Source organism: Nyctibius grandis, chromosome 6, assembly GCF_013368605.1.
Source record: "Nyctibius grandis isolate bNycGra1 chromosome 6, bNycGra1.pri, whole genome shotgun sequence".
NCBI lineage: Eukaryota > Metazoa > Chordata > Aves > Nyctibiiformes > Nyctibiidae > Nyctibius > Nyctibius grandis.
Window position 1 is genome coordinate 46167602 of NC_090663.1, and position 15430 is coordinate 46183031.

At 34.9% G+C, this 15430-nt stretch overlaps 1 protein-coding gene across 1 annotated transcript in view; it reads left to right on the top strand.

The window, feature by feature from the left end:
- Positions 1-15430, top strand: part of SPOCK3 (SPARC (osteonectin), cwcv and kazal like domains proteoglycan 3) — a 245831-nt gene that overhangs the window by 91851 nt on the left and 138550 nt on the right. Inside the window, exons 3-5 of the mRNA XM_068403290.1 lie at positions 507-515; positions 626-671; positions 9610-9615. Of these exons, the coding sequence (XP_068259391.1) occupies positions 507-515; positions 626-671; positions 9610-9615 (61 nt within the window). The remainder of the gene's footprint in view (positions 1-506; positions 516-625; positions 672-9609; positions 9616-15430) is intronic.

Genomic DNA, 15430 nt, shown 5'->3' on the forward strand with positions numbered 1-15430 from the left:
TTGAAATTGTAGCCTAATCCAGCTGATGACATAATTAAGAGGATATTTTATGTTTAGGAAGATGATTTATAGAAAATACAGCTAATTAGCTTTATTTAAGGACAGATCTTATTGATGCAGTGAAAAAAACTACATAGCAGAATAGTTATTTTTCTAAAATTTGTGTATCATTCTTTAAAATGTAGTTATATTTTATTGGTTATGACTTTGGAGCTTTGGTTTTGAAAAATCATTAATGGAAAATGTAATTAAGTTTTTCAACATCTTAAAGTACAGGAAAACTGCTGTAACATTTTAAAAGCAATGTTAGAAACATTACCTATATATGTACTATGGGAAATACTTTTTCTATTTTAATTGCTAGTAAGCAACATTGAATAGCATTTTTACTTAATGAGTGCAAATGGCCTCTGAATTACACTATTTTATTCTATATGAGTAATTTGTCCCATTATGATGACTGTAATCTTTTTCTCGTTTGTTTTTTTACTGCTTGCCTTTTCTAGGAAGTAGAGGTTGGTATACGTCTTCTGTCTTTCATGATCCTGTGAGTTTTTCATGTATACATTGATTTCTTACATTTTACATACATTTTACTAAATGTAGGTTGTTTCTCCCTCCCCAGGATGATTATTTTCGTGCATGGAGTCCGGGTAAACCATTTGATCAAGGTAAGATTCTGCTACTAGTTATTTGTATGGGATAAAATCAAAGAATTTATAATTGTGCTTCTGTTTTAGAATAGCTGCAGAATTACGTGAATTAGTGTCATTTTCTCCTTCAAATGATTGATTTAAAGAGGGTCAGAAATTCAACCTAATCATAATTTTATATCTGTGATTTTTGCAAACTTTTATTGATTAGAGACAGAGATGGGAGCATTAGGAACCTCCAAAGTAGCTTAAAATGTCCCGTATATAAACAAGTTTATGGGGTTTGGGAGGTTTTGTTTTATTTATATATTTAAGTTGCGTTTTCAGTAGGTGTGCAACCTGATATTTGTCTTCTGCAGTTTAAAAAAATTCATTAAAATGTTGAAAGTCTCTTTATATCTGGCTGATAAAAGAAAATCTAGAAAAACAGTTTTGGAAGTCTCTGTCATGTTCAAGTGATCTGTCTTGAGGCAAAACACAGATGGAGCTTTGAGAATGCTACAGTACAACAATTTCAGCCTTAGAATAATTTGAGCAACTACAGCAAATTTTGACATTAAACATTCCCTCCCCAGGCATTGGAACTTAATATTTACTGTCAATATAATCCACTTCATGTATATTGTTTCAAAGTGTATGACTACCATTATGAAACTACTGAGAATCTTGATACATATTTTTTAATTGCTACAAGGAGCGCTTCAGAGACTGTGTCTTTTCTGATAGTATCAATGGCACAAATGCAATGAAGAAACAGTGTAGGGGCTTGTACACAAGAGACTGAGATAAAAATAGGTTGCAAAAATGTTTACTCAATTTAAAGAACTTTCTCCATAGTGGATACTGACTCTTAAGGGAAATGTATAATGAACTGTATTTTATTACAATCACATCTCCTAGAGATGGACTTTCCACCATGTTCTATGCCTTTGTCACTTTAATTCAGGATTAACCCCGTGAAAGGAAATGCCTTAATTTATTAAATGAACGCACCGGGCTTGTTTTGCTAATTTGTGGGAGAGAGGAGTAGAGGCAGGGGAAAAAAGTCACGTTTATGTTGTCAACTCTGTGAATTGTGGTGATTTTCTTTTGGTTTGGTGGAAATTTGTGAATATTAATTTAGATCCATGGCAGCCTGAGCATTTAGAACCTCTCAGTTTCACAGACCATGCATCTCTCCTCATTATATACTAATACATTAGGAAAAAGTACTTGACGTAAGTCTTCTGACTCCTCAGAGAAAAAGATTCCTTTCTTTTGGTGAAGTACCTCATCTAAGAAGCAGGCTTATCACTTCACTACAAAGTACCTTTGGTCTATTCCTTTTATTCTTTGGCTTTTGATAGAGGGGCATGGTCTGCAAATATGTTTTTACTGTGAGAACTAGAATATGTTATACTTTAATTAATGACTTATTGGTGGCAAAATCTTTCATCAGAAGACATTGAATTGAATACACTGTAAATTTTGCTCATGATTTTTTTTTGCTATTACATACTTCATATGTTTAGGGTTTTTTGGGTTTTTTTCTTAATTGGCTCTTATTTTTTCAGCAGATAAACTGAAATACTATTTTTTTCCACCAGATTCACACTTTTACACACTCAGGCTTGTTCTGTTCCTCTGAGTTCTTTGGAGATCCTGCTGCTAATGTTTCTAGAATACTTTTCTGAATTTACCTTGTTTGCAAAATGCATTGTGTATTGGGTAGTGAATGTTTTAAAAGCATGCCTAGAGAGTTCAGCTTTCTATTTTCATATCCTTGTTAACTGAAAATTAACATTGAAGAGTGAAATGCATTTACTGAGTAGTTCTTTTATCGACATTTTACTGTGTAATTTATAACTGAAAAACAAATAATGCTAGTTGGGAACACTTTAATAATAAAAGGTACACTGAAGTTTTATTATTAAAAAATGTTCCCGGTGTCTTAATTTGTCAATCTATCATTTAAAGAATGTCAGGTATTTTTACCTGCCAGTGCACTGTTTTTCAGTTTTCCTGCAATAACTGCTACAGTCTTTGTATTGAATTTAACAATGATATTGAATTGAGCTGAATATCAAAAGATTTACAGTTTCTGAAGAATTAAATGTTTTCTAGGCTCTGATTGACATACAGATAGACTATTAATCAGAGACTTGCATGCTGTTGTTATTTTTTTGAAACTGTGTAAATAACATTACTGACTAGATCTGGGAGATACTCTAAAGATAGAAGAAGGTTTCCTGGTCAATATCTTGGTCTCCATGTTGCCAGAATTGGCTTCCCCTTATTTTTGGGTATAATGGAAAATGATTTTTTGAAACAGCAAAATATTCCTGAGAATAAAATCTAACTCTGGAAGTACCATGTACTTGTTCGTACATTCAAGTCTCTCTTATCAGATGGGAAAAGTGATTGTGGGTGACATTTTGTGGGAAGAGCCATTCATACTTTAAAAGTGTAGCAACCTTGCAAATGTTAGTGTCTTATGAGTGAATGTAGTGTTCATGATTTACAGAAGAAATCAGGTCTTTTAGGATTGATTTGCTGTGTTTGCCAGTAAAAGACATACAGCAGTGACAATCTCAGCACATTTTTTTTTTCCTGGTATTATTTAATGAGATAAGAAAAAAGTGAGAGTTGGTAGACTATAAAAACTAAGTTTTAGGTGTACATTCTGATAGTCTCTGTAAGTGTCGTTCCAGGACTGTGCCGTAAGTGCTGTCTCCACGAGAGCCATTCCTCTCCAGTTGTGTACCACTTCACTACTAAGTTTAAAGTCAAATAGAGTTTAACTCTTAATTAGCTTTTTCACCTCAGTAACCATACATGTAGACTTATGGGTTTTTCATCTTTGTTTTTCTTTTACCAAAGTGAACTCTTCAAAGCAGTAAATGGGGACATCACGAATGACTGTGGAGTCCTGTGATCTGTTGGGGCTTGCTGCAAGCCAAGCAGTCTGTGTTAGAGAATCTTTACGAGGGTTTCCCTGTCAATCTTCTGTTATAGCCATTCTGGTTTGTGCAGCAGCTGCTCTCTCCCAAATGAAAACACGAAACTCTTAAGTGAAGAACAAATTTTTAAACTGTAGAGATAAACTTGCAGAAAGAGACTAAAATTGCTCACTAAAGATGATGTTTAAACAGGAACAGTAGCAGCGTCCCATGTCTGTTGTGTTAAAGTTTGTAATAATACTGCTGAAAATACAGGCAGATAAGTTCTTTGAGCGCAGAAATAAATAATATCCTTAATTTATCTCTATCAATTTTTTATTTATTTTCATTTTATTTGTTTTATCAATATTTGGCTTTTCAGAAACCTACCTATATATCTGTGAAAGTATGGAATAAGCAAGAAATCTTTTTGGCATTAAAAGATTTGAAGTCCAGGTCCACTAGACAGGACTTTTTTCTATTTATTATTAAAAAAATGGATTATAGGAATCACTAGTACTTTTACAGAAATATGTTTTCTTTGCTGATTTAAATTATAGCAACTTTACATGATGAAATTACAAATAGGTATTTTGATGTTTTAAAATCTATGTATGAACAAAATATGAAGACCTCTAAACTGCATAAACCCCAGCTGACTATATGTGTCTGTGTTCTCAGTTTGTTAGTTGTCATTTGAAAAATACTCAATCTCTGTAACACCCCTTTGTCTTTTAGACTGTGATCTAGGTACCTGGTACACATGTAATTCCTTGTTGATATCACTAGTAGTCAGACAAATGGGTCCTCATTATTTACATTTATTATTTTGTGTATCCATATGCTGCTCGAAATCAGCAATATGTGAGGACCTTTTCAAATTATTTTTGGCCATCACCCATATTAGTTCGCAGGTGGTATTTTTAAGGAACCAGTGCTTGCCATATAGGCATATCTTTGAGGTCCACATATAGCTATTATTTTCCTAAGATTTATATGACTATTAAAACGTTTTCTAAGATTTTCACAGATCTACTGTATATGGATAATATCTTTTTTTTTTTTTTTTCAAAATGCATCCTTAATCTGAACCCAAATCTTAATGCTAATTTTTTTTGGTAATATTTGAAAAGTCTGTGGTTCAAGGAATCAATAGTCGTGCATATGATAATAAAATGAGTGTCTTAATAGTGTCTTAATTCACTCTCTTTGCTGTATTTTGAAAGGCATTCTTATGTTAATCTGATTAAGTATGTAAAAATTGCTCAGGTAGACAGAGCTGTGTAATTCCGTTGGTATTAGTAAGAGTGGTTGTATGGAAATACATGTCCAAGCATTCCAGGAGGCTAGCCCTTACTATGAAAATGTATAGTGATATTTGCTTCTGGGCTGCAAAATCTAAGTTATTTTAAAAGGTGGAAAAATATTGACTTGCATTGCAATCCACGAATGCCATTCCTTAAAGCAACATCTGATATTTATCCAAAGAGTACTTGTTCCCACTGAACTCTTTTGCTTATGTACATATAAGATAGAAAAATGTATTTAAATAAATTTTTTGTCTATATATGATATATAAACATAAATGTTTATGTATTTCTATAAATATCACAATGTAACATCTTTATATATAAACAATCATATGGGCAGGTATTATTGTTGGAATAAATATGAATGTTCTATTAATCATATTTAGTTACTGCTAAAAGGCAGGTTTTGTCCTTTCAGTGGTTTTAGAAACAAGCAATTAGGAAGTTTTGTGTTTTGGACTATTCCAAGTTGAATATTTTCGTAACTTTAATGTGTGTTTTATCAAGTGTTCTCAAATTAAAAAAACCAAAACAAAACAAAACAATAATACTTGAGAACACGTTTTCTTCACATACCACTTTTACATCAGATAATAATATACAAATATATTTTGGTACATTTTATTTTTAGACTACAGATGGTAGCAGAGCTTGGAGGGTGCAGCTATTGAATAAAATTGCATACAGAAAGACACTGGCGTAATTTTCAACAGCTCAAAGGATGTTTTCCTTTGCTCAATAGAAATACCTTGGAGGAACAGTGGAGTCCTGTCATGTAATGGAAAAAATATGAAATGATGTTTCCGTGGAGGATGAACACCCTGAAGCTATAGTTGCTTTGTAGATGTGTTTATAACGTTTCTTGTAGATCATTACGCTGAATTATTGTTGCCTTTTATAGTCTCAGGTTATATTAGATGTCTGTTTACAGCAGATATATTGTAGATACAATTTTTCAGCAGAAACAGATTTTGAAATAACTTATATTTTAGTTGAGTCTTTGCCTTTTAGCTCTTTATGTTTCGTCTACCTAGCTGTGTAATAATTTGGGTAACTAAGGATATGCAAATACATGTAAACACATCTCTCTATAATTTGTGAATACATTTCTGTACTGTGAACTGAATCCATTCAGAGTCATATTCAATAAAACAATTTGATTCACTTACTTGCAAGCCCTGGGAAGTCGTAAGGGAGTTTAATGAAGATCCATTAGTTGAAGGCTGTGAATACAGTCATGTAGATTTAACTTTGCTGCATTTGATATATGCGCTCATGATCTAGTTTTTATAGCAAAACTATTGATGTTTTAAAACTAGAAATATATATCCATCACTTTCAAGAAAAATTGCAGTACTTTGCAATTGAAATCTATCACATATCACTTTAAATGTAGTTCAGTCTTAACAATAAATAAGCATGAAATATTTTTAATAGCTTTTCATTTCTCTCTTTGAAATTCATAGTGTCCTCCTACAAAGACACCATTTCTTTATCTGAAGCCAACATTTTAATCTGGTGAACAGTTTCCAGCTTCAGGTATTTAGGTATGTTTAGGAATCCTGTTTATCAAGAACATACATCAAATCCTGTGTTAAACAGATTCCCGCTGCTTTTTATTACTTTCATCCAACCCTTGCCTGAAAAGATCTTTTGTAGATGTCTGAGGAACGCTTTAATGGTGCTTTTTCTTCATTATCTGATACTGTGCTTTAGTGGTTCTTTATTATGTCTCTTTTATAAATTTCTCTACTCTGGTAACACCACAGAAGTGCCTTGTCCTATACAGTTTGCAGGCTCAGCTCCTAACTCACGTTCGCTGGGTAGTACACATCTGTTTTTCTAGTTGTGGATCTCAAATTGTTTCAGTACTTATTTCTGTAAAATCACTGAATGGATTCTAAATTCTTACAGCTTATTTAAGAAAGGCTATATAAAGGATTTTTAGTGAGGCTAAACCCAGCCCATAATACAAGATTTTGCTTGCCTTCAGTAGCAGTTTAACCCCTCGTCCCTGCTCCCCTGCCACTCTTGCTTTATGCCCTGATGTTAAGTCTGTAGAGTCACCAAATCTTGAATTGTCATAAGATAAATTAAAAAGTTTAATTTTTGGTTGGTTGTTTGTTTTTAACCCAGGTAAATCATGGGTTCAGGTAGCCATTCAGATCCACAACTAGTTATGTCAGAAAAGCAGAAATGTGGCACAGGGCTATCGTGACTGGCTAGAGGTAGAGCGCCAGACCTGCTTAAGCTGGCAGCATGCTGAGCAAAGTGTGTGTGGAACTGTTTCGTTGCATGTCACAAGCCTGCTAAGCTTCACTCCTGAAAATCTCTTCATTTTCAAAGTCCTTCTACTTCTGTCTGCTGTCCCAGCTAACTGTCTTGAGTCATGGGTGCCATCGCTCCTTGAGGACTGCGTGCTTGAAAATGTTTTGGTGTGTACTAGGGCTGCTGCTTCTTCATGGGCTCACTTAACGCCCTCATGAACTTTCTTATGTTTGTCACAGAAATTTAATAAGAAAGCTTGTAAAATAGCTAATACAGGTAGTTATTAAGAATATGAAATCTGAAATCACACATTACTGTTTAGTGGTGAGGGAAAAAGAAAGAGCTTAATAAATCCCTTTAAAAAAAACACCTAATGAAGTAAAGAAGAAAAAAGGCTGTACATAGGTTTTCTTGAAATTGAATAGAAGAATGACAGTTCTTAAAGCACATTTTAAATGTTAAAAGTTGCCTTTTTGACCCATTTTTATTTAACCACCTCAAATTTAGAAACCTATTTTCTTATTTGTTTTCTTAACTAAGATGTTTCTTGTCTGTTTCTGTGATACTGTTTATCTCTGGTTGATATATACATAACTTTACTGATTTTTAATTTACGGTGTGTAAGAACATACATCCCAGGACAGATAAGTTGCAATATGGCAGTGACATGTAAAATTCCTGTTGTTAACCTCTGCATTGTTCTTGCATTTTGATGAACAGGATTGTGAGAGAATGATAGGATTTCAGGATTGTGCCAGAAGTTCTTAAGCAATTAACAGAGATTGTGCTAGTATTTATCATCTGTGAAACTTTAAGAAACCACTTAACCTCTCATGTCAGAATCTGCGTGGCCAACAGTAAATAAAAAAGAATTTATTTGGACCTTGAATATATTAGATTCGAGAAACAGTGAGACAGGCTAAAGGGCAGCTACTCTCTGCTTCATCCTGTCCATGAACAGGGAATACACAACTTCTTCCTTTTCTGTGCTATGCCAGGTGTTGATAGCTATGAGTCGGGACAGAGGTGCATACTCAAAAATGACTGAAATTGTAGATTTCTTTATTACAAGTTGGTAACTGCAGAACACCTGCAGTTCTGTCTGTATTTCCAAACTACAGGGTTCTCTCAATCTGGAGACCAGAAATGTTTCATGCAAACATGAATCTAGGGATCCAAGAGTAACCTTGGAAGGAACATTACAAAGTGAATCTTTAATGGAGTAGATCCAATTTCTTTACATTTATAATTTTACAGAAGATAAATTCATATGTTTTGGGTTTTCTTTTTTTTTCCTAATGGCTACTTAAATCTACTTGGAATGTTTACAGGTTTGGTATATTTGTGGTTGTTAGCTTGTAACAGTGAAATATCTTTAAATACTAGAAAACTGAAGCATTTGAGGTTTGCTTTTACTTTCAGTATTTTAAGCTCACAGAACTTTTCATAGATGGTTTGTCTGAGCCAAGATGAAAAAAAAGCTTAACTGACTCAAAAATTAATGTGCTCTGTGTATTGAGATGCAAGATGTGATTTCAGCTTTTGTGACTTCTTCACAGAACGTATTTTATGTGGAGATCTTAATTCAGTTTTATCACAAGTACATTTCCTTATTCTTTTTTTATGCTTGGCTTCTTCAAAATACATATATATGTATATTGCTGATGTGTTAGATGCTTTATATGAGTAATCCACTGGATTCTGTTTTAGTTGGTTTAAAAAATTTAAAAGTGGATTACAGTAAAAAAAATTTCAGATTTAAATGATCTCTTTATTTTAATATAAAAATACATAAATACAGAAATTGACCTGTTCTCCAAGAGACTGGAATAATTAAAATACATCTTATAGCAGGTTGTTTTGCAAGAGTAATCATCTTGGTGTGTAAGGTAATAGGTGGGAGAAGTTTCAAGAAGATGCCTTTCTGCTGTTACAGGTATGCAGATGTTTCTTTCCCCTGATTGTATGAATTGGAGAACGCAAGAGTCAGTTCTGATGCAGCCAGCATGTCTCTAAATTATGATTTAGTGTATTCAGGAAACGATAATATAATGCTTAACTGTTTGCTAGTGATATATTACTATTGTGAACTTCCAGGTAGTCTGAAGGTGTTATTTCTTTCTGCCAAATCAAGGAAGTGGACATTGTAATTTAAAAATAAAAGTGCTTCGCTAGAGCTGCTGGGATCTTAAAGGAAGCCAATCAACTATGAACATGCATTTCTACAAGTCATAGCTGTTTTGGATATTTTTTGCAGAATATTTGAGAATTTCTTGTTATATATAAAAGAAACTGGATATAATTGTCTTAATTTTGTTGTCGGTTACACCAGTCTGAGTGCAAAGTAACTCTGTTCTTTGGCAATTGAATTAAATAGGATCTTTTCTGAATTTGCACAGTTATAAGTAAGGGTGGCAGACTTTTACTTTGTGGACTTTCTCATTTACATCAGCTTTGGAGCTATGGGTAAGTTATTCTCTTGTAAACTTTCAAGGAATACCCAAAAGAGAGAACACAAAATTATGAGAATGTTTCTGAAGCAGAGCTCACAGATATTTGTGAAGGGGAGAGTTTCTTATAATTTAGAAATTACAAAACCATTACTGCTAACCATGGAAAAAAGAAAAATGCAGTCACTTCAGGCTGTGGGCCTGGGCAAAGTTTGTCAAAGGTAACTAAGGATTTTGGGCTGCCTTACCTCTTGAGGGCCGAAAGAATGTGTGTGGGTTTTGGTTTTATTTTGTGTAGAGGTCTTTTTGGTGATTTGTTTTGTTTTGGGTTTTTTTGTGGTGTTTTTTTTTTTTTTTTTTAATGGTACTACTAATCGTAGGAATAGACTGCTCAAATATCATTTGAAAGTCTGAAGGTAAGCACTCAGTGTTTGAGAAATTTGGAGTCAGTAATTGCTCTTCAAATCTTGATAGGGAAGTTTTAGATTTTGTATTTCCTCTGCTCACCCAGCCATACTCACACCCTTGCCCAAAACCTGAGTAAATAAGTAGGATTAAGTATAACCTTCGTTCATGTAAAAACTCTGTTAGGAAAACTACAGCCGATGGTAGTGTAATATCTTTTTAATTTCTAAAGATTTCAAGTGAGAGTTTAATAGTAAAGAAATCAAAACATTTAACAAGCATCAGTATATAAGAGTTACAACATCTGTTGCATAGGTGAGAAATATAGTGCACATTGGTCAACACTGCTGAAAGATGGAGTGCATCGGTGGATGTTGCTAAACACACAGTTTGAATTTGAGATGAAGTGTGTAGGCCAGAAATGCGGAACTTGGGCAAAAGTTGTCCCAAGAGATTGCATTTTTGATAATTCTAGGAATTTAGAAAATAGAAAGAAATTTAGAAGAAAAATAGGAGGTCCTTAAATGATATACCAGTTACTTGGCAATCAGCAGTACAGTACTCTCTTAAGTATGATTATTTAAACAGTTCTGTTTTTTTAAAAAAAAAAAAGGTGGGACACAGTTGCTTACCAGTTGTTTTACACACATTTAGTCGTGCAGGTACATGCACACACACAGACATATTTTTATGATATAAATTATCTGTCCTACCTGTTCATCCTGGAATCTGCCCACTTCAAAAACTTGCTCACCTCTCATGTCATACTGTTGAGGTTGCTGAGGGTAAAGTTTCTCAGTTGGAGACTAAAATAAAAAAGAAGCTGTTGGTCGAACATGTCCCATGCAGTTTCCATTCTCCAGGACACAAATACCTAATCTTCTCTGAGCTAGAATGGGGGGGTGGATTAGAACATATAAATAAGGCTTACCCTTCTGCACCTGTGACAAAAATGTGTGGCTCAATGAAGATGATTGATTGTTTTAAAGGGAGTGGAGAAAGAGTGAGCGAAGTATTTTAAAATTGTGAAAAAGAGATCAAGCTTTAGTGGGTTTGTTCCAGAGGAAGAATAGAGATTGTCAGCTTTTATTTTATAGTTTTGAGCAATTATTTTAACTTACATTAACAGGTTATTACCTTACATTAGCAGGTACTATATTATGAATCAGTATAAATGCATTTTTATGCACATTTTTTTAAACTTCAATTGCAGCAGTGAGCAAAAGAGAAATGTGGCAGTACTTTATTTTGTGTGTCAGATGGTTCTAACTCATTAGATGTTTCTTTGCTTATCAGAACTTTTATCTAGCATAACTGCAACCATTGCAGGGCAACTTGACAGTGCTGTTGTACTAGAGCGTAGTAGTATAAAATGCTAGGAACAGCGACGCATCTGAACAGAAGCCTGATAAGAGGCTTTACACAGTTGTCCCTGATTGATCAGTACAGAGACTTCTGAGCACTTGCTAGAGTAGGTATTTCTTGAGTAGAAGCAACCTCCATGCACACAGCCACCTTAATTGTTGAAGCATTTGCTTTCAGTTTAGAAACCAGACTTCTAGACAGTCCATAACATTCAGGGATTTGAATCTAAGCTCCTAATTATTCTCAGTAGATACGTTGCATAGCAAGACAGGGATGTCTTGCTATGAATCCACAGCAGTGTGGATTCAAACCATCTGTGGCTGTGGAGGGCCTATATGCACAGATGCAAGTTTGGATGCCGATCACTGTACAATTCAGCCAAAAAATAACCACTATCACTGTTAACTGTAATTAAACATTTATCTGGATTCCATGTTAGCTGACAATATCAACTGAGTGTTTAAGTGCTCTGCCTTGCTTTTCTCCCTACTGTTTCTGGAAATTGTGGTGGTGGGATTCTGCTCATCTCTCTACAACCAAGACATTTCTTAGTGAGAAATTCTGCTTTAGGAGGTGAGAAATCATCATCTTTCAGAATGGAGAATTAAAGACACTGATGGTCTTTAGGTATCTTCAGGAATTGTGTGGTTTATCAAAGCAGGTAATATGAGTCATTCCCTTCTAGGTGCCTGTCTGCCTAGGGTTGTAACCTTGGCATTTGACTTGATTATTAATATTTTAATTAAAACTTTTAGATAATTTGTATTTTTCTCCCCCATTGTTAAATGTGAAAACTTTGTAGGCAAAGCAGTCAGCACTGCTTTTTAAATTGGAGGAATTAAGCCACTCATGGACTACTCAAAACATAGCTTGAGTTTTGGTAAGTGTGGTAAAGCAACACGTCTAGCTGGTTCTTACTTAGCCCATCAGAAATGAATCACAAACTTTGGAGGGAAATAGAATTTAAGTCTGATAACTTTGTCCTTAACCTTTTTTCCCCTTTCATTTTACTGGGAATGGAAAATTAGGAACATGTCAGAATGCACTCAGCAGATTGTGAAATAATGGTAATTTACTGTAGTTTCTGCCACAGAGCTCCTGCTAAGAGGATTCCGATGTTACGTCTTGCTAATCTTGATTTCCTATTGTATTCTCAATAAAAATGATGTTCTGGCTAATGTCAGTTTCTGGGAGTGCTAGCTGTAAATTAACTTAGAGAAGAGATGATGGGAAGCTTTGCTGAATTGCTTTTCCAAATTTGAATTATAAATAAATAGATCCATTAGTAATAATTTAATCAATTTTTTGAATATTAATTGCCTCCTTAGCATGTGAGAATAACAAATCCATGTCCATCTATAAAAGTCACCAGGTCATCCTGATTCTGTTCCATAATTTTTCAGCAGAGAGCAAATTATTTTTAATTTGCAATATAAGTTCTTAGAGAAATAGTAGATGTTACAAAGCATTTTATACTTTTGTAATACTTTTTGTGACAATGATATTTTTCTGCTTGTTGAAATTTAATTAAGAACACTTAATATTATTTTAGGCAAATACAACAAATAGAGAAATGTAAAGTAGGCATATAGGCAAATAACGTATAGGAAGCACACTTTTCTGAATATTAAGAGTCAAGTAATACTGAATATTATCAAGTTACTAAAGCTAAGATCAGACCTGCATCTTTAGAAGCTGGTGGAATCTGACTTTCTAGGAAGTCAGCTGATTCATTATAGCCACTAATAAAGAAATGATTTCTGGCAAGCCTTAAATAAACATATTGCTTATATCTAGAGTCTTCTCACCGTACTGGAAACCATCACCTGTTTTTCATGACAGTATAATTGAGCTGTACAATCTATATTTTCAATTATGGGGAAAAAAAGGCCTCTAACCTTCATAATTATGAAGATACTTTAGTAAATGTGAATCAGATAAAAACTCGTAGATCGATGTCTGTTTCATGCTGAAGAAAATAGCTCTGAGGGATATATAAATGACTCCACAGTGGGATTTTGACACTTGTGATATTTTTGGTGTAACATTGTACTGTTTCATAGCTGCTTATTTTAGCAGAAATGGAAAAGAATATGTGATGTTGTCAGTGCAAGTCTGCATACTCTGAGTGAGTTGGGGTAAAGCAGGAATGTTTTGTCAGGGATTGCTAGAAGATGCAGTGAAGAATTAAAGACTCAATGCTGTGTATTTCCTGATGTAACTGAGTTATATGCTTAGATGAAATCAATGGTACTTTTCTGGAGTAAATTGATGTATTTTCATAGTAGTTTAAGATATTTAGGATGACTCCATATAGAGACTGGACATAGTCAGATATGTCCCTGCATTGTAAGGGGAGTCCAGTTCTTCCCCAGCATGAAAAATTTCAGACTGTGGTTTTGGAAAATGTTTTTCTTTTGGTTTAGCCATCATTTTCCATGAAAATTGTCCATTTGTCTGTTCCAGGTATGAAGTAAAACAGCTTTAAAAAAAAAAAAAGCAAGCTGTTTCCATGCCTTCATAAATATCTAATTTTATTTAGTCCTTTCAAGGCTGGGAAAATCACTAATACAATCCATGAGTTTACCGTTTTTAAAAAGCAGGTTAAAAATTAGAAGTGTGAGATTGTGCAAAACAGATTAATAAAATTTAGATCCTATGAACTTCATAGTATAGGATTGACTACAGCGTGTGATATTGAAAGAAAAAAGAGAAAGACTTGCACTGCTTTTCACAGTTTCTGGCAGCATTTCTTTCTTTATTTTGTCCTCTGGCTTGCCAAGCTGCAATGTCAGTCCAGGCAGACATTGACCCTTCAGGTATCTGACTTTTCCACATTCCAAAAATCTGTATTTTTATATCAGTGGTTTATTTGGTCTCTCCCTTGCTGTTGTAAGATACTTGAACTTTTCAAAAAAAAGTCTCCAGGGACATATATTCTTCTGTGGCTTCTGCATCATTAAAACTGGTTCAGTAACTAAGAAATTTTTGCAAAAAACAATTGGAAAAAGTAAGGCCATGTATCAGACATAAGATGAGGAAAAGACTTCTGTAGGAGGTTTATAGCTGACAGAGAACAAGAAGTCCAGTAGGTCACTGAGTGATAATGTGAGTTGATGTTGATGGCAAGACCATCAGTGTTGAACACGCCTTTGAATTTAAAGATGGTCTTGTGATTTTGGCACTCACGGCTTTGCTGGCTTACTCACCCTGCTAACATAGTAGCCCCTCTACTAACACAGTCCCATAGGCGTTGCTCTACAAGGAATGTATGCCACATCAGAGGTGATTCCAAGATTTTCATGCATGGCATGATAACAACTGAGAGGGAGAAAAATGGACAGAACACAGCTGAGTCTGAAATAGAATCATGGAATCGTTTTGGTTGGAAAAGACATTTAAGATTATCAAGTCCAACCGTTAACCTAGCACTGCCAAATCCACCACTAAACCACGTCCCTAAGCACCACATCTACACGTCTTTTAAATACTTTCAGGGATGGTGACTCCACCACTTCCCTGGGCAGCCTGTTCCAATGTTTGATAACTCTTTCACTGAAGAAATTTTTCCTTATATCCAATCTAAACCTACCCTGGCGCAACTTGAGGCCATTTCCTCTCGTCCTATCACTTGTTACTTAGGAGAAGAGACCAACACCCACCTTGGTACAACCTCCTTTCAGGTAGCTGTAGAGTATGATGAGTTCTCCCCTCAGCCTCCTTTTCTCCAGGCTAAATAACCCCAGTTCCCTCAGCCACTCCTCATAAGACTTGTTCTCCAGACCCTTCACCAGCTTCATTGCCCTTTGAACTCTCTCCAGCACCTCAATGTCTTCCTTGTAGCGAGGGGCCCAAAATTGATCACAGTATTTGAGGTGCGACCTCACCAGTGCCAAGTACAGGGGGACAATTGCTTCCCTAGTGCTGCTGGCCACACTATTTCTGATTCAAGCCAGGATGCTGTTGGCCTTCTTGGCCACCTCGGCATACTGCTGGCCTCATATTCAGCCGGCTGTCCACCAACACCTCCATGTCCTTTTCTGACAGGCAGCTTTCCAGCC